Here is a 16,436-nt window from a genome sequence, read left to right as displayed (position 1 = left end):
GACCAAAAGGCTCCTTAACAGCTTCTACCCCCAAGCCATAAGACTGCTGATCAATTAATAAAATGGCCACCCGGACTATTTACATTATGGCCTTCCCCCATTTGTTTTTACACTGCTGCTACTCGCTTTACCCCTACCTACATGTACAAATTAGCTCGACTAACCTGTACCCCCACACATTAACTCAGTACCGGTACCTCCTGTATATAGCCTCGTTATTGTTATTTTATTGTGTTACTTTTTATTATCTTTTACTTTAGTTGATTTGGTAAATATTTTCATAACTCTTTCTTGAACTGCATTTTTGGTTAAGGGCTTGTAAGTAAGCATTTCACAGTAAGGTCTACACCTGTTGTATTCGGCGCATGTGACAAATAAAGTTTGATTTGATGTGAAGCATGCTTTGTTATTGTTTCAACCGCTGACTGCCCCTTTAACCCAGATTTGTTACAATATATTTGTGATTTATGAAGATTTTCCTGTACTGACCCTGTTTCTGCCTTCCCCTTTCTTTTTGCTCTCCCTCCGTAGCCCTGCCCTGTCCCCCTAACAGTTCCTACTCCATGTGTGTGAGCTCTTGTCCCGAGACCTGCCTGGGGTTCAGCGGCGCCCCTGGCTGTTCAGAGCTGTGTGTGGAGGGGTGCGAGTGTAACCCCGGCTTCATCCTCAGTGACGACAAGTGTGTTCCCGTTAAAGACTGTGGCTGTGTCGACTCCTCCGGAGACTACCAACCTGTGAGTACGACTCCCTCTTTCACTTTGACAATTTCGGCATGTTATGTAAAGCATCAAGGTTTGGTAAAGGGTACATTAGGATACAGTATAAATACAATACATTGCTAAATCATCCGAACATAAAATAAAATATGCATATCCAAAATGTCAGTACACGTGCACATTCAGAAATACCCAAAACTTGATACTGAACTGTACACAATGTTTATATTTACTCTATCTTGTATTTTCCACGTTGGACTTTTTTGTAAAAGATACCTGTTGACTTCCCTGTAAAATATAAAGGTTAAATAAAATTTTAAAAAACGTTTCCCTGGGCTATTCATGGCAGTCAGGTACTGTAGTCTGAACATGGTGTGTGTTTTTCAGGTGGGTGACGACTGGTACCTGGAGGGCTGTAAGGAGGAGTGTGTGTGTCTGGATGGGGGGGTGATACAGTGTCACAACACCACCTGTACCCTGACAGAGAGCTGTGGCCTGCAGGACGGAGAGTTAGGATGTTACCCACTGGGTACGACACACACACACACACACACACAAACAGAAGGGAGAGTACGGATGCCAATGTAATTTTTTTTGTGTGTGTCATTTATTTTACTTGGCCTTTATTTTTGGGGGTAAGATTGAAAAGCGTCTTTGGGTGACAAGCACTATACAATTGTGGGGTCTCAGTTTCGTGCAGTTGTAGCTTTTGAAATGTGTACGTTTTTATAAGAAATATTGTAAATGGGGCTATCAGTGCTCCCTCAAAACATACGTTTAAACTTCTATGAAAACAAAACATTATAAACTCAAATCTAAACTCTACCCTCCTCTACTCACAGAAACGGGAATCTGCACGGTCCAGGGTGACCCTCACTACACCTCTTTCGATAAGAGGGTGCACCACTTCATGGGTTCCTGCTCCTACACCCTCACCAAGCCCTGCAATGAAACCTCCGGGATGGCATACTTCACCGTTGACACCCAGAACGAGCACCGAGGCAGCAACAAGAAGGTGTCGTACGTCAAAGCCGTCGTGATTAAGGTGTACGGGATCACCGTCATCCTGGGGAAAGGACGCAAAATACAGGTGAGGAACATGGGAGGTTAGCCACAGCACGACCTGGTTTATTCGGTTATGCTGGCAAAGTGGCAAGATAAGGCCCGTGGTCAATAAAATAGACTTTAGATGTTATGGTGGCAAAGTGGGAACAAACTGGGAGCAAATGTCTCGAAATGGAATATACGAAAACAAGAACGCATACCAATGAAAATACTGTACATTATCAATAGATAACCACGTAGTGTACAATCTGCTAAGTTAACTCCAATTTAAAACGCTTACACCCTCACATCTCTTCCAGGTCAACGGAACTCTGGTGACCCCTCCTGTGACTCTGACCAATGGGGTGAAGATCTACCTGAGTGGGAAGTTTGTTGTCTTGGAGACGACCTTTGGCCTGAGGGTGAGGTTCGATGGTAACCACCACGCTGACGTCACTCTGCCCTCCTCCTACAACGGTCTGCTCTGTGGACTCTGTGGTAAGCGATAATCAATCAACGATGAGCATCTCCAAACATGACAGATAATTGATTGTAAATAAGAAGGTGATTTAAAGAAACCAGGCACATCAACAAAAAAAGCCCTGATAAGTTATTTCACCCACTTTCATCATATTCCCGTTTGTAGTGGGTAGTAGATTTATGTAGTCTTGTCTGAACACCTCTTTGAATATCATTTTATATCTTGAATTGACTGCTTTAAAATATAATTTTACCCCGACCCAGCTAACAGTTTGTATGCACAGTAACTGTTGATGTGGGCAGTAGTAACTGGATCCGTCGATCCTCTATTCTTGTAGGAGACTTCAACGGCCAACCCGGTGATGACAACATCAAGCCAGACGGTAAACCAGCCGGCAACACAAACGAACTGGGAGAGAGCTGGCAGGTGCCCGACGCCCGCCCCGAGTGAGTCACACACACGTGTTTCAGTTTCAATGTTTTTATTTATCCAGCACTGTTAGGAAGAACTGTAGTCTGAACTAAGATACCAGACTATGTTACATTTCACCCAGATTCCATTGTTTTTGTATCAATTATGAGCTATAGGTCTGACTCCATCGAGGAGATTTCATTTCCATCCTCGACAGTGACGTCTTTGACATTCATCCCTTTCCTCCTTTCGTCAATCCCTCCATCCCTCTCTCTTCTTTCAGCTGTACCCACGGTGGAGGAGAGGAGGAGTGCGATCCCAAGGTTGAGGCAGAAGCTGAGAAACCCACCAGCTGTGGCATGATCACTGACCCCAGCGGTGAGACTCTCACACACACACACACACACACACACACACACACACACACACACACACACACACACACACACACACACACACACACCACACACACACACACACACACACACACACGCGCACGCATGGAAACACAAATTACAGCTGTCGGACATTAACACCAGTCAGAAAATCATAGACATGCTCAATCCACGTGCACTCTCTCACAAACGTGTAATATTCATGTTATTACATACCACTTGTACTGTATCTTTTAGTCTCCATTTACTAAAGCCTTTTCTCATTTCTGTAGAACCAGAAATTATATTTAAACGAAATATCATTGATTCTAGAGATAAGCGAGAGAGTTGTGCCTGAAATGTCAGCTAACTTACCACGAACATTACTCATTGCTCATTTGTCCAATTCTCTCAGTTGTCTTACAGCATTTTTTTTTGTCTATTGTGTTATTACATGTCATTTGTACAATGTTAAAACTATTTATTGATAATTCCTCACTGTCTCAGCCATTTAACACCATCCATTTCTCCATCCGTTCTCTCTCAGGTATCTTCAAGCCGTGCCATGCGGTGGTTCCCCCCAACATCTACCAGGAGAACTGTGTGTACGACCAGTGTGCTACGGGAGGGGAGACGGTGGCTCTGTGCCAGGCTATAGAGAGCTACGCTGACCTGTGTGCCTTGGCTGGAGTACCCATCGCATGGAGGAATAACACCTTCTGCCGTAAGTCACATACCAACATGCGTGCAGGCGCACACACACATTGAAACACAGGTATGCACGCAAACGCATACACACACCTTCCCGACTGTGTGTAGTCTGACTAACACGCCTGTGCGCCATGTGCTGTAACACACCTGTGCTCCATGTGCTGTAACACACCTGTGCGCCATGTGCTGTAACACACCTGTGAGTCCTTTATGTGTACTGAGTCCTATCTCTATTGGGTAACACCAATATTGTGAAAGTGGTGTGCCACAAGGATTAGTCTTACTACCAATTCAAATTCCATGTTCCCTCTAGTTCTCCCCCTTTCTTGGGCAGCAGCAATACAGATTATTCTCATTGCCCATCAGTAACCCATGTTTTCCCCCGCTCTCTCTCTCTCTCTCTCTCTCTCTCTCTCTCTCTCTTCCCCTCTCCCCCCAGCTCTGAAGTGTCTCCAAGGCAGCCACTACGAGCCATGTGGTAGCGCCTGTCCTTCCAGCTGTCAGAACCCTACCTTCAACGCCACCTGTATCCAGCCCTGTGTAGAGGGGTGTGTGTGTGACCCCGGCCTGCTACTCAGCGGTGACAAGTGTGTTCCACCCAGCCAGTGTGGCTGCACCGACAAAGATAACAACTACAGGCCTGTAAGAATGGAGGAACCAAGTTATGACTTGACTAGTAAAGTTTACATAGTAGTCAATACAATGACCAGAGACTTATAGGAATGATGTACACAGATTGAAATAGTTTTAGTCTGTTTGCAAAAGTAGAAAAGTAGTGTTTGGTAGAATGTTGTTAAGGCTAGCTCATTGTGCTCATGTGGATGAGTGACTAAATTAATGAAGTGGTTTATTGACTAAACTAACATGGTTGATTGTCATATGTCTGTGGGACTGTGTCTGATGTCCATATCTCTCCTTGTTTGTGTGTGTGTGTGTGTGTGTGTCCTAGGTGGGAGACAGTTGGTTCACTGAGCTGGACTGTTCGGAGCGTTGTAAGTGTAACCCTGGCAACAACATTGTCTGTGAGCCATGGCAGTGTAGTCCCGCCCAGGAGTGTAAGGTGTTGGAGGGAGAGCTGGCATGTGTTTCAACAGGTAAATGCCACACCCCCTTTCAGGGCTTTTTCTTGGTCTTTGTTGTGTTGTTTATTTGGCTACTGTTACTGGGACAGAAATGTTTTGGTTTCACAGATACAGATTCCTAATTATAATGAATTATTAGTCCTGAACTCAAAAGCATTTAGAGAATCTCCATTGAACATGCTTCCAAGACCTAGGCTTAATCTGTGGCTGGAAAACCAGCTCTAAGTATCTTCACTTGTGATTTGAAATGAATGTGACACTGCCTGTATATGAAACACACCATGAAGAACTCCCAAGAAGGCATCACTAACCCAGATATGAATGTCTCTGTTCTCCGTGTCTCTCCCCAGGTTTGGGTGTGTGTCATGTGGCCGGAGATCCTCATTACTACACCTTTGATGGTGTCATGCACACCTTCATGGGCACCTGTACCTATACACTGGTGGAGGTATGTAACCGTCGTCTCTCAACCTCTCTTCCTCGTTCCCTCTGTCTCTCCCGATCCCTGTAACACGTCTCGCTCCCCCCCGTTATCCCTCTCTCCCTCAGGTGTGTAACTCCACCAAGGTAACTCCGTTCACCATCGTGGCGAAGAACGAGGAGCGCGGCCAACCGGAGGCGTCGTACGTGCGCTCCGTCACGGTCTATCTTCCCAACGCCAACGTCACGCTTCAAAAGAGCAACAGAGTTCTGGTGAGATGGAGTTCAAGTTCAAACCTTTGTTGTCCGTTTTTGGTGAAAGTAGAATTGTGTGTATGGCTTACAGGCTTTATGCCTCATTCTCATCACAGCAAACATAGACAGAAAACACAAAACAGAGAGAGAGGGGGAGAGGGATCCATTGGGGAGCATGCTTGGTTCAATCCTGAGTACAGTTTCCTTTGTTTTCTCACCGTTTTAGTCAGATAGTAGAGATACAGTTATGGTACGTTTTGATCGTTATTCATCTTCTTAATGAAGCTGGCAGGGTAGCTTGGTCATTGCCTAGGGATCTATGGTGTACTAATAAATTACCTTGGGGGGGGGGGGTTAATTGGGGTGTTAGGCCTATTCTTGAGGGGCCTTCAACACCGGCAAGCCACTTTGTGGAACCGCCCATGGAAGCTGTGATAGTGAAGTTTGAGAAACATCAACCCATTTGCCTTATTTGTTATTGATTTCCACTAATCACCTCTCCTTTATCCCCCCCTCCCCTCTCTCTATTTCTCTCTCTCCGCTCCAGTTGGATGGGCGCAGGGTACGTACTCCTCTGTCCATCGGTGTGGCCGGGGCCAGGCTCTTGAGTAGTGGTGTCTACAGTCTACTGGACACTGATTTTGGCCTGAAGGTCAAGTTTGATGGAGTCCACCACCTGGAGATCACCATCCCTGGAGAATACTTCAACAAGGTACGTCTGAGCCCAAATATAGTAATGCTACTGTATAATAATGCGTATTGTACAACTTATAATGATGGTAAAATTAAGCCTTTCACACAATACATGTCTTGGCCATACTAAAATACTCAGAACTACATTTTAAAGTGACTTCTAATGATTTTCTCTGCCCTTTTCATTCATGGAATTATCCATACTGTTCAAAAATGTTTTTGTATTTTAGTTTTTTGAATTTTACCCGTTTTCTCCCCAATTTCAATCTTGTCTCATTGCTGCAACTTTCCAACGGGCACGGGAGGCGATGGTCAAAGTCATGCATCCTCCGAAACATGACCCGCCAAACCGCGCTTCTTAACACCCGCCCACTTAACCAAGAAGCTAGTCGCACCAATGTGTCGGAGGAAACACCATTCACCTGACGCCCGAAGTCAGCTTGCAGGCACGTTACAAGCAGTCGGTAGAGCGCGATGAGCAAAGTAAAGCCCCCCCAGCCAAACACTCCCCTAACCCGGACAACGCTGGACCAATTGTGCACCACCCTATTGGACTCCCGATCAAATCAAATGTTATTTGTCACATGCGCCGAATACAGCAGGTGTAGACTTTACAGTAAAATGCTTACTTACAAGCCCTTAACCAACAATGCAGTTTCAAGAAAAATAAGTGTTAAGTAAAATCTGTAGTGCCTTGCGGTCGGAGGCCGAGCAGTTGCCATACCAGGCAGTGATGCAACCAGTCAGGATGCTCTTGATGGTGCAGCTGTAGAACTTTTTGAGGATCTGAGGACCCATGCCAAATCTTTTCAGTCTCCTGAGGGGGAATAGGCTTTGTCGTGCCCTCTTCACGACTGTCTTGGTGTGTTTGGACCATGATAGCTTGTTGGTGATGTGGACACCAAGGAACTTGAAGCTCTCAACCTGCTCCACTACAGCCCCGTCGATGAGAATGGGGGTGTGCTTGGTCCTTCTTTTCCTGTAGTCCACAGTCATTTCCTTTGTCTTGATCACGTTGAGGGAGAGGTTGTTATCCTGGCACCACACGGTCAGGTCTCTGACCTCCTCCCTATAGACTGTCTTATCGTTGTCAGTGATCAGGCCTACCACTGTTGTGTCGTCGGCAAACTTAATGATGGTGTTGGAATCGTTCCTGGTCATGCTGTCATGGGTGAACAGGGAGTACAAGAGGGGACTGAGCACTCACCCCTTAGGGGCCCCCGTATTGAGGATCAGAGTGGCAGATGTGTTGTTGTTACCCTTACCACCTGGGGACTGCCTTTTAGGAAGTCTAGGATCCAGTTGCAGAGGGAGGTGTTTAGTCCCAGGGTCCTTATCTTAGTGATTCACTTTGAGGGCACTATGGTGCTGAATGCTAAGCTGTAGTCAATGAACAGCATTCTCACATAGGTGTTCCTTTTGTCAAGGTGGGAAAGGGCAGTGTGGAGTGCAATAGAGATTGCATCATCTGTGGATCTGTTGGGGCCGTATTCAAATTGGAGTGGGTCTAGGGTTTCTGGGATGATGGGGTTGATGTGAGCCATGACCAGCCTTTCAAAGCACTTCATGGCTACATACATGAGTGCTACAGGTCGGTAGTCATTTAGGCAGGTTTCCTTAGTGTTCTTGGGCACAGGGACTATGGTGGTCTGCTTGAAACATGTTGGTATTTCAGACTCAGTCAGGGACAGGTTAAAAATGTCAGTGAAGACACTTGCCAGTTGGGCAGCGCATGCTCAGAGCACACGTCCTGGTAATCCGTCTGGCCTTGTGAATGTTGCCCTGTTTAAAGGTCTTACTCACATCGGCTGCGGAGAGCATGATCACACAGTCGTCCGGAACAGCTGATGCTCTCATGCATGCTTCAGTGTTGCTAGCCTCGAAGCGAGCATAGAAGTAATTTAGCTTGTCTGGTAGGCTTGTGTCACTGGGCAGCTCGCGGCTGTGCTTCCCTTTGTAGTCTGTAATAGTTTTCACGCCCTGCCACATCCGACGAGCGTTAGAGCTGGTGTAGTACGATTCGATCTTAGTCCTGTATTGACCTTTGCCTGTTTGATGGTTCGTCGATAGGGTAGCGGGATTTCTTATAAGTGTCCGGGATAGAGTCCTGCTCATTGAAAGTGGCAGCTTTACCCTTTAGCTCAGTGTGGATGTTGCCTGTGATCCATGGCTTCTGGTTGGGGTATGTTCGTACGGTCACTGTGGGGACGACGTCATCAATGTACTTATTGATGAAGTCAGTGACTGATGTGGTGCACTCCTCAATGCCATCGGAAGAATCGCAGAACATATTCCACTTCTTTACTGACCTGTCGCTCATGCAGGGTACGTACTGCTTGTAAGCAGGAATCAGGAGGATAGAATTATGGTCAGATTTGCCAAATATAGGTTGAGGGAGAGCTTTGTACGGGTCTCTGTGTGTGGAGTGAAGGTGGTCTATAGTTTTTTTTCCCTCTGATTGCACATGCTGGTAGAAATGAGGTAAAACGGATTTTAGTTTCCCTGCGTTAAAGTCCCCGGCCACTAGGAGCGCAGCCTCTGGATGAGAGTTTTCCTGTTTGCTTATGGCCTTACATAGCTCATTATGTGCGGTCTTAGTTCTATATAATGTCATAGAGCCCGACCGGTTGTAATAGATCCCGGGATCGAACCCGGGTCTGTAGTGACGCCTCTAGAACTGCGATGCAGTGCCTTAGATGGCTGCGCCACTCGGGAGGCCCTATTGTTCAAATTCTATTCACATTTATTTTATTTTATCTTTTTTTTTAAGTAATTGACACTGTTTCTTGTACAAACTTCACTCTTATATTATTCCTCAGTTTCAACTCACACCTCTTTCCTTCCGTCTGTCCAGGTGTGTGGTATGTGTGGTAACTACAACATGAACGCCAAAGACGACAACCTGAAGCCCGATGGAAACCCGGCCAAGGATGTGATAGAACTGGGCAACAGCTGGAAGTCCGAGGGAGACTCAGACCCAGGGTCAGTAACCTCTAACCTCTCACCTTTGACCTTGTACTTTAGGCCAGGAGGCTACCAACTAAAGCTTTTTCTTGGTCAGATCATGTGTTACTGTACACCTGAGTGTCCCTGAAACACAGATACCTGTCAATATCATTTATATTTTAGATATCTGGATCTTTAATAATATATAGCCTTAAGGCAAGCCAATGTTCAAATAGACCAGGTACAAATAGGCCAGGAGTAAACCACTCTGTCTGTACAAGGCTTGCAAAAATTATGTATAATGAAACATTCTAGCAACACTTATTGGTGAGTGATCATTAATCCTTATGGTCTTGCAGGAGGTTACATTTTTGGGTACTCTCTCTCCCTCTTCTCCATCCCTCTATCTAACCCATCCCTCCCCCCATCTCTCCCTCCATCCCTCCAGGTGCTCGCCAGATGAGCGTCCCAACATCCACCCAAACTGCACGGCAGAAGAAGAGAAGCAGTACGAGACCCTGTGTTCTTCTATCATCCTCGGCGACAAGTTCAAGCCCTGCCACTCTTTCCTGCCACCGGAGGCCTTCCTGGGGAACTGTGTGTACGACATGTGTGAATACGACGGCATGCAGGCCACGCTGTGTGATAACGTGGAAGCCTACGCACAGGCCTGTCAGTCAGCTGGGGTTACCGTCGACTGGAGAAACAACACATTCTGTCGTAAGTTATGGGGGAGATGGGGGGTAGGGGGAGGGAGATGGAGAGGGTAGGGTGAGATGGAAGGACAGAGTATTGGAGGGAGGTTGGGCATAGGATGCTATATCAATGAATGAAAATGGAAGGAAATTAGTTGGCTTTGGAATTGAATTTGTAAAAGTACTACATGTGTAGGCCTATACTGTCGACCAATGATGCCGCAATTACCAGACGAAACCCATCCATAGAGCCAATGTTACTGTAACTGTTACTGCACTGTATGGAAAGATAGGATCTTTGATTATCGTCTAACCCCACCATCTCTCTTTCCCCCTCCAGCCCTGCCGTGCCCCCCCAATAGCCACTACTCTGACTGCACGCCCCCCTGCCCCGCCACCTGCTCCGACCTGTTCCCCATGTTCTGCCACCTTCCCCCCACCACCTGCGTCGAGGGGTGCCAGTGTGACGCGGGGTTCGTACTCAGCGACGGGAAGTGTGTCCCTCTGGCCAAGTGTGGATGTGTGGACTCCAATGGAGAGTACCACGATGTGAGTGCTTACTGTTTCGTCGACCAATCGTTGCCCACTTACACGCACTACTTTACCAGTCATACACCCCAACTAAACACCGAAAAGTTCCTTTCAATTTATGGGGATTGTCAGATGGCAAACATATTTGTACCATAGCGTGCATGATATTCAACTATGAAACAAGTTTGGTTAGACAAGAATCCAAACTCCACCAGCCAGACACAGATTCAACACATTCTCTATAATACCATTAAAACGAGATTTCTTTAGACATACTGTATAAACAGTCAGCTGTAATCCTAATGTGTGTTCTGTGTGTGTGTGTGTGTGTGTGTGTGTGTGTGTGTGTGTGTGTGTGTGTTGCAGATGGGAGAGTCGTGGGTGACTGACCACTGTGATGACAAGTGTACCTGTAACCTGGGCGGCTCCATCACCTGTTCTGATTTTCAATGTAGGGATGATTCTGTCTGCACTCTGGACAAGAACGGAGACCTCTACTGCAAACCTGAGAGTAAGTCCCAACTCTTCTCTCAAAATAGTCCCTGCAACTCTGCCCCCACTGCCATTTCTACCTAAAATATTAGGAGAAGGTTACCATTTGTCAACTATACTTCCTCAATACAAACTTTTCTGTCTCCCTCTCTCCCCACCTTACTTCATCTCCCTTTCTCTGCCACTCCCCACCTCCCCTCTCCCCCTCTCCAGAATTCGACAGGTGCAATATCCACGGTGACCCCCACTACCGTACGTTTGATGGGTTCACCCACCACTTCCAGGGCCCCTACACCTACACCCTGACCGAGGGCCACTCCCTCCTCAGCTCACTGGCCTCCCTCCAGGTCAGAGGGAAGAACAGCCGTCGCGGTGGCAGCAAGATCTCCTACCTGGATGAGGTGTATGTAGATGTCTATGGAGTCAGCATCCGCTTCCTGCAGAAGAAAGTTGTACTGGTGAGTTAAATATAATATAATCCAACAATGCCTGTTGTCTTGGCGACAGTAATCTAGCTCTAAAACCATGAGAGTCTCCTCTCTGTTACCTTCCAGGTCAACTATGACATCACTATGAACAGTTATAACCTCTTGTGTCATCTCCATGAACAGTTATAACTTCTTATGTCCTCTCACTACCCGTGTAGGTGAACGGTGAGCGTGTGGCTCCTCCTCTCAGTCCTAGAGACGGCCTGACCATCACGATGAACTCCAAGAACGTCCAGCTGGTCACCGACTTTGGCATGACGGTCCGCTTCGACGGCAAAATCCACGGAGGTGAGAGGGAGAGAGAGTGTGAGAGAGAGTGAGAGAGAGAGTGTGAGAGGGAGAGTGTGAGAGGGAGAGTGTGAGAGGGAGAGCGTGAGAGGGAGAGCGTGAGAGGGAGAGCGTGAGAGGGAGAGCGTGAGAGGGAGAGCGTGAGAGGGAGAGCGTGAGAGGGAGAGCGTGAGAGGTGGAGAGCGTGAGAGGTGGAGAGTGTGAGAGGTGGAGAGTGTGAGAGCGAGAGTGTGAGAGCGAGAGTGTGAGAGCGCGCAAGTGAGAGAGTGTGAGAGAGAGATTGTACTCATGCAATACTCTTTCTCCCTCCCTAACAGAGGTGATCCTACCCAGTACATACAAGAACAGGGTGAGAGGTCTGTGTGGGAACTACGACGGATCCTCCAAGAACGAGTACATGAAACCAGACGGAACTGTGACGCGGAAACTTGACGAGTTCGGCGAAAGCTGGAGAGTGACTGACAGGCAGGGGGCGGAGCTAGTGACAGCAGACCTCCCCAAGATGGTGCACCTGCACAGGTGGGAAGGAATCACTCGATTATATATAAACACATTTCATGTATTTATTTATTTGTTGGTTCATTCATAATCTATTTATAAACACAACCGACTGAAAAATAGGTCTGTCGAGATGATCGAGTGTACATAACTAAATATGACTCTCCTTCCTTTGTTTTTTTTTCTCCTTCGCCCTCTTCTTCACCCTCTCCCCTCTCCCTAGGCGTGATGTGGAGACAGACCCAGAGTCTGGCTTTGAGACAGCAGGTTGTACTGACGCTCAGCTGGCTGAGTTGAATGGTAACAAACAGTGCGGAGCCGTGTCTGACCCTTCAGGACCCTTCGCTGGCTGCCACGCCCAACTACTGCCCAACCGCTTCCAGGAGTGAGTAGAGACTGTGTGTGTGTGTGTGTGTGTGTGTGTGTGAGAGAAAGCGAAAGAGTGTTTCTGTGTGCTACAGGTGGGTACGTTTGATACTTTTCTCTCAACCCACAACTTGAATTTATATTCTACTTATGTGTGTAGGTCTGCACTATTCCCTCCAGTCACTGTCTGTCGTGTGTGTGCGTTTTAGGGACTGTGTGTTTGACCTGTGTGCGGATCAGGAAACCGCCTCTCTGCGTTGTGACAGCTTTGAGGTGTACGCCCTGGCATGCCAGGAGGCCGGTGTCAAACTGGGCAAATGGAGACAACAGCTGGGCTGTGGTAAGACACGTGCGCGCACACACACACACAGAAGGAGAGTTGGGATATGCAAAAGACACATTTCCAATTCACAAATGCGTATTAGTACACACTGGTGCAACTGTGAAATATAAGCACCCACCAAATTATTATTATTACACACACTACTATAGAGATGTCATTATACACACACACACACACACACACACACACACACACACACACACACACACACACACACACCTTGTCTCACATACACACATTACTACAGAGATGTTATTAAACACAAATGAACGCATGCATACGCACACACTCACACAGACACACTCTCTAACGTGTGCACACACACAAACACTCGCGGACACAAACGAGCACACACACAAGCACGAATACACGCACGCACACACACTACACTACAGAGATCTTATTAAACACACATAAATGCACACATGCACCTTGTCACACACACATAAATGCACACGCACACTCACAGACACACAAATGCATATGCAAACACACATGCACTAATGCGCACACATTCCGGTATTACACACACAAATTATTAAATACACACAAGTACACACACACAATCTATCGGAAATACAATCAAAATACATTCACTCAGTGCTGTGTTCTTAATAATAAATGACTTTTTTTCCTTCACTTGTAATCCCTAGCAAACTGCTAAACTGATTCTGCCAAATCATTTTGGCAGTAATACTTATTTTCAACTGCCCTCCTCTCAACACCCCTTATGTGTTTGTTGCTAATCCTGTGTCCTCACTTTCTCCCTCTCTTCCTCCCTCCCTCACTCTCCCCCTCCTCTCTCCCTCTCTCCCTCCTCTCCTCCCCCCCAGTCCTGAGCTGTGTGGCCAACAGTACCTACTCTGAGTGTATGTCCCCTTGCCCCGCCTCCTGCGCTGACCTGGCCGCGCCTTCCGATTGTGACTTCACTGCCTGTGTTGAGGGGTGCCAGTGTGCCCCCGGTTTCGCCATGAGCACAGGCAGCTGTGTGCCCTATAGCGAGTGTGGCTGCAACTACCTGGATAGATACTACCCGGTGAGTTAATACAGCTGTTGCAGAACATTGTATGGTGTGGTGTGTGTATAACTCTGTCCCTTTCCTCGTACATGTCTCTCTCTCTCTACCCCATTTTGATCTCTCTCTCTCCCCATCACTCCATTCCCTTCCAACCCAGCTCAAGGAGAAGTTTGTGACAGAGGACTGTGCCCTGTCGTGTGAATGTACGGCCTCGGGCGCCGTGTGCCAACCCAAGGGCTGTGCCGACACACAAGTCTGTACCATTTTCGACTACGCGCGTGACTGCTACAAAAGTGAGTGAGTGTGTGTGAGTGTGTGTGTGTGTGTCTTTGTGTGTGGCTACTGATACATGCATTTGTGCCCCTAGTAGTTGCAATAAGAACAACTTCAGTGTGTAAAATGGACTGAAATGTCTTTGATAACAAATGTACCCTCTCGCCCTCTCTTCTCAGTGAGTCCGTGTCTGGCTTACCCCTGTCTAAATGGCGGTACCTGCTCTGAGTCTAACACGACAGTTGACTCATTCACCTGCCAGTGTAAAGAGGGCTTCGAGGGCAATCTGTGTGAGATCGAGAAGACCGAGACCAGCGGAGGCCTGGGTACGTGATTAACTGGAGCTAATACTATACCGTACTGTATGGGACTGTACTGCTCTATACTATTCTGTACCGTATTTCACTGTACTGTATGGGACTCACATGTATTGTACTGTATTGTATGGGACTGTACTGTACTATACTATTCTGTACCGTATTTCACTGTACTGTATTGCACTGTACTATACTGTACTGTATGGGACTCATATGTATTGTACTGTACTGTATTGTATTATACTGTACTGTATGGGACTGTACTATACTGTACTGTACCCGGTAATCCTTGTTGTTAGAATAGCATACAGGCATACCAGTGTTGTAACTGTCTCCTCCTTCGTCCCACAGATAAGAACACGATCATTCTCATCGCAGTCCTAGTGCCTCTGGGAGTCATCATCATAGCACTGATTTGTGTGTTATGCTACAAATGCTGTCGAACGTAAGTACTTTACAACAACCACTAAAACACAGCCTGTTTATCATAGAGCAAAAATCTACACTGACAACATGAAATAATCAAAGATCAAGTTGATCATGACAGTTTGCTTTATTATTCAGTATACAAGACAGGAAAAGCTAACGTCACCTGTCAGTGCAGTATTTGTATTCCTATGTAAATGGATGCTAACTCTCTAAACCATTTTGCGTTTACAGGAACAAAAAAAACAGGTTTGATTTTGACAACACAGATTCAAGTAAGTGCCTATCTCAATCTCACTTAAAACATATCAATTTTTACTTTCACTTACATTTTGTTTTACCTACTGTAGCTAATATTATACTACTTAGCTAATATTATCCCAATAAAACCAGGTCAAGGATTTAGATGGGAAGGATATAGTAAACATTGAATTCGAATCAGTAGAACAAAATTCCCTGTTCAGGTCAATGATGCCATAATGGGTGGACCGTAGACCATTTGAAATGAGTAAATTATTTTGAAGTTGATTATTTTGAAACAGAATATTGGCAGCCAGCTAAAGAGAAAAGCACAAGAAAAACACCTGTCACCCACCTATTCAGCTGATTTATTACAGAGGCAAGTGGACCTTGCCGTGCCATAATTCTATAACCTCAATCCTTACCTTAACCTCACTGATATAACACTAACCTTAACCTAACCCTTGTTCCTAAACATAAACTCATTTCGACCCTTATGCCTAAACTTAAGTTTTTGTAATTCTATGAAGCCATGATCAGGAGGAAAATTGTGAAATCAATGCTCATACTGTGAAAAATAAGTGCTTTGGTTCTTCCACTGGATTGCATGACAAGTAGTTCTGCCCTCCATCCTTCCCAACTAAACCCTTGATCACCTTGGTGACCTGGCCAGGAGAAACTCCTGGACCTACCTAATAGTACCTGTCATAAAAAAAACAAATTCATGATAATAATAAACATTACACCTCTCTCTCTCTGTCTCTTTCCTCTCTCTTTCCCTCTTTTTGGCCTTCTTCACTTTCTCTTTCTTTCTCCCTCTTTCCCTGCCTCGCTTATAATTCTATGAATTGAATTTCTACTAGGCACCCAATACCGCATGCGTCTTAAGGACAGCGACGTCATGTACGAAAACCTGGACAACCAGCAGAAGAACGCAAGCGACATCATGACTCCCATGTAGATGGAGAGAAAGAAGAGTAGAGAACATAAGAGTTTCATATTTACTGGCAGATGAATGTACGGATATCACACAGACAGACACACACTCAATCACTCACTCACAAACAATGCACACCAATTCAGAACAGTCCGTAACGTCAATGTTACATATTTGCCACATTATTATAATTGTCATTATATTATCTGCTTTTATTAACTTATTAATGCTTTTGTTGTAATTTGAGAATGCATGAATTATGAGATGTGATCCAGGGAAAAGTGCAATTATAAAATGCCTCAAGTGCCTGAGATGTAATTTATTGAAGTGAATTAAATTGTTGCTGCACGCTTAACATTACTTGTCATGTCAGTCTTGTGTCTGCCTTACC

At 46.0% G+C, this 16,436-nt stretch overlaps 1 protein-coding gene across 2 annotated transcripts in view; it reads left to right on the top strand.

Annotated features, from left to right (window-relative positions):
- zanl (zonadhesin, like) overlaps window positions 1-16,400 on the top strand; it is a 38,949-nt gene extending 22,549 nt beyond the window's left edge. For both annotated transcript variants that reach the window (XM_082977550.1, XM_014207195.3), the window contains exons 26-52: window positions 532-734; window positions 1,104-1,245; window positions 1,559-1,806; window positions 2,081-2,258; window positions 2,579-2,687; window positions 2,936-3,030; window positions 3,574-3,750; window positions 4,177-4,379; window positions 4,687-4,831; window positions 5,170-5,267; window positions 5,369-5,512; window positions 6,042-6,206; window positions 9,042-9,169; window positions 9,582-9,853; window positions 10,169-10,377; window positions 10,726-10,870; window positions 11,065-11,309; window positions 11,498-11,627; window positions 11,945-12,146; window positions 12,349-12,510; window positions 12,701-12,831; window positions 13,668-13,870; window positions 14,010-14,145; window positions 14,305-14,451; window positions 14,794-14,887; window positions 15,103-15,143; window positions 15,972-16,400. In XM_082977550.1, the coding sequence (XP_082833676.1) occupies window positions 532-734; window positions 1,104-1,245; window positions 1,559-1,806; window positions 2,081-2,258; window positions 2,579-2,687; window positions 2,936-3,030; window positions 3,574-3,750; window positions 4,177-4,379; window positions 4,687-4,831; window positions 5,170-5,267; window positions 5,369-5,512; window positions 6,042-6,206; window positions 9,042-9,169; window positions 9,582-9,853; window positions 10,169-10,377; window positions 10,726-10,870; window positions 11,065-11,309; window positions 11,498-11,627; window positions 11,945-12,146; window positions 12,349-12,510; window positions 12,701-12,831; window positions 13,668-13,870; window positions 14,010-14,145; window positions 14,305-14,451; window positions 14,794-14,887; window positions 15,103-15,143; window positions 15,972-16,069 (4,250 nt within the window). In that variant the 3' untranslated portion in view covers window positions 16,070-16,400. The remainder of the gene's footprint in view (window positions 1-531; window positions 735-1,103; window positions 1,246-1,558; window positions 1,807-2,080; window positions 2,259-2,578; window positions 2,688-2,935; window positions 3,031-3,573; window positions 3,751-4,176; window positions 4,380-4,686; window positions 4,832-5,169; window positions 5,268-5,368; window positions 5,513-6,041; window positions 6,207-9,041; window positions 9,170-9,581; window positions 9,854-10,168; window positions 10,378-10,725; window positions 10,871-11,064; window positions 11,310-11,497; window positions 11,628-11,944; window positions 12,147-12,348; window positions 12,511-12,700; window positions 12,832-13,667; window positions 13,871-14,009; window positions 14,146-14,304; window positions 14,452-14,793; window positions 14,888-15,102; window positions 15,144-15,971) is intronic.
- Window positions 16,401-16,436: the final 36 nt, after the last annotated feature.

The sequence above is a fragment of the Salmo salar genome, chromosome 07, assembly GCF_965601325.2.
Source record: "Salmo salar chromosome 07, fSalSal1, whole genome shotgun sequence".
NCBI classification, from domain to species: domain Eukaryota; kingdom Metazoa; phylum Chordata; class Actinopteri; order Salmoniformes; family Salmonidae; genus Salmo; species Salmo salar.
This window is presented reverse-complemented; position numbering and strand designations above follow the sequence as displayed.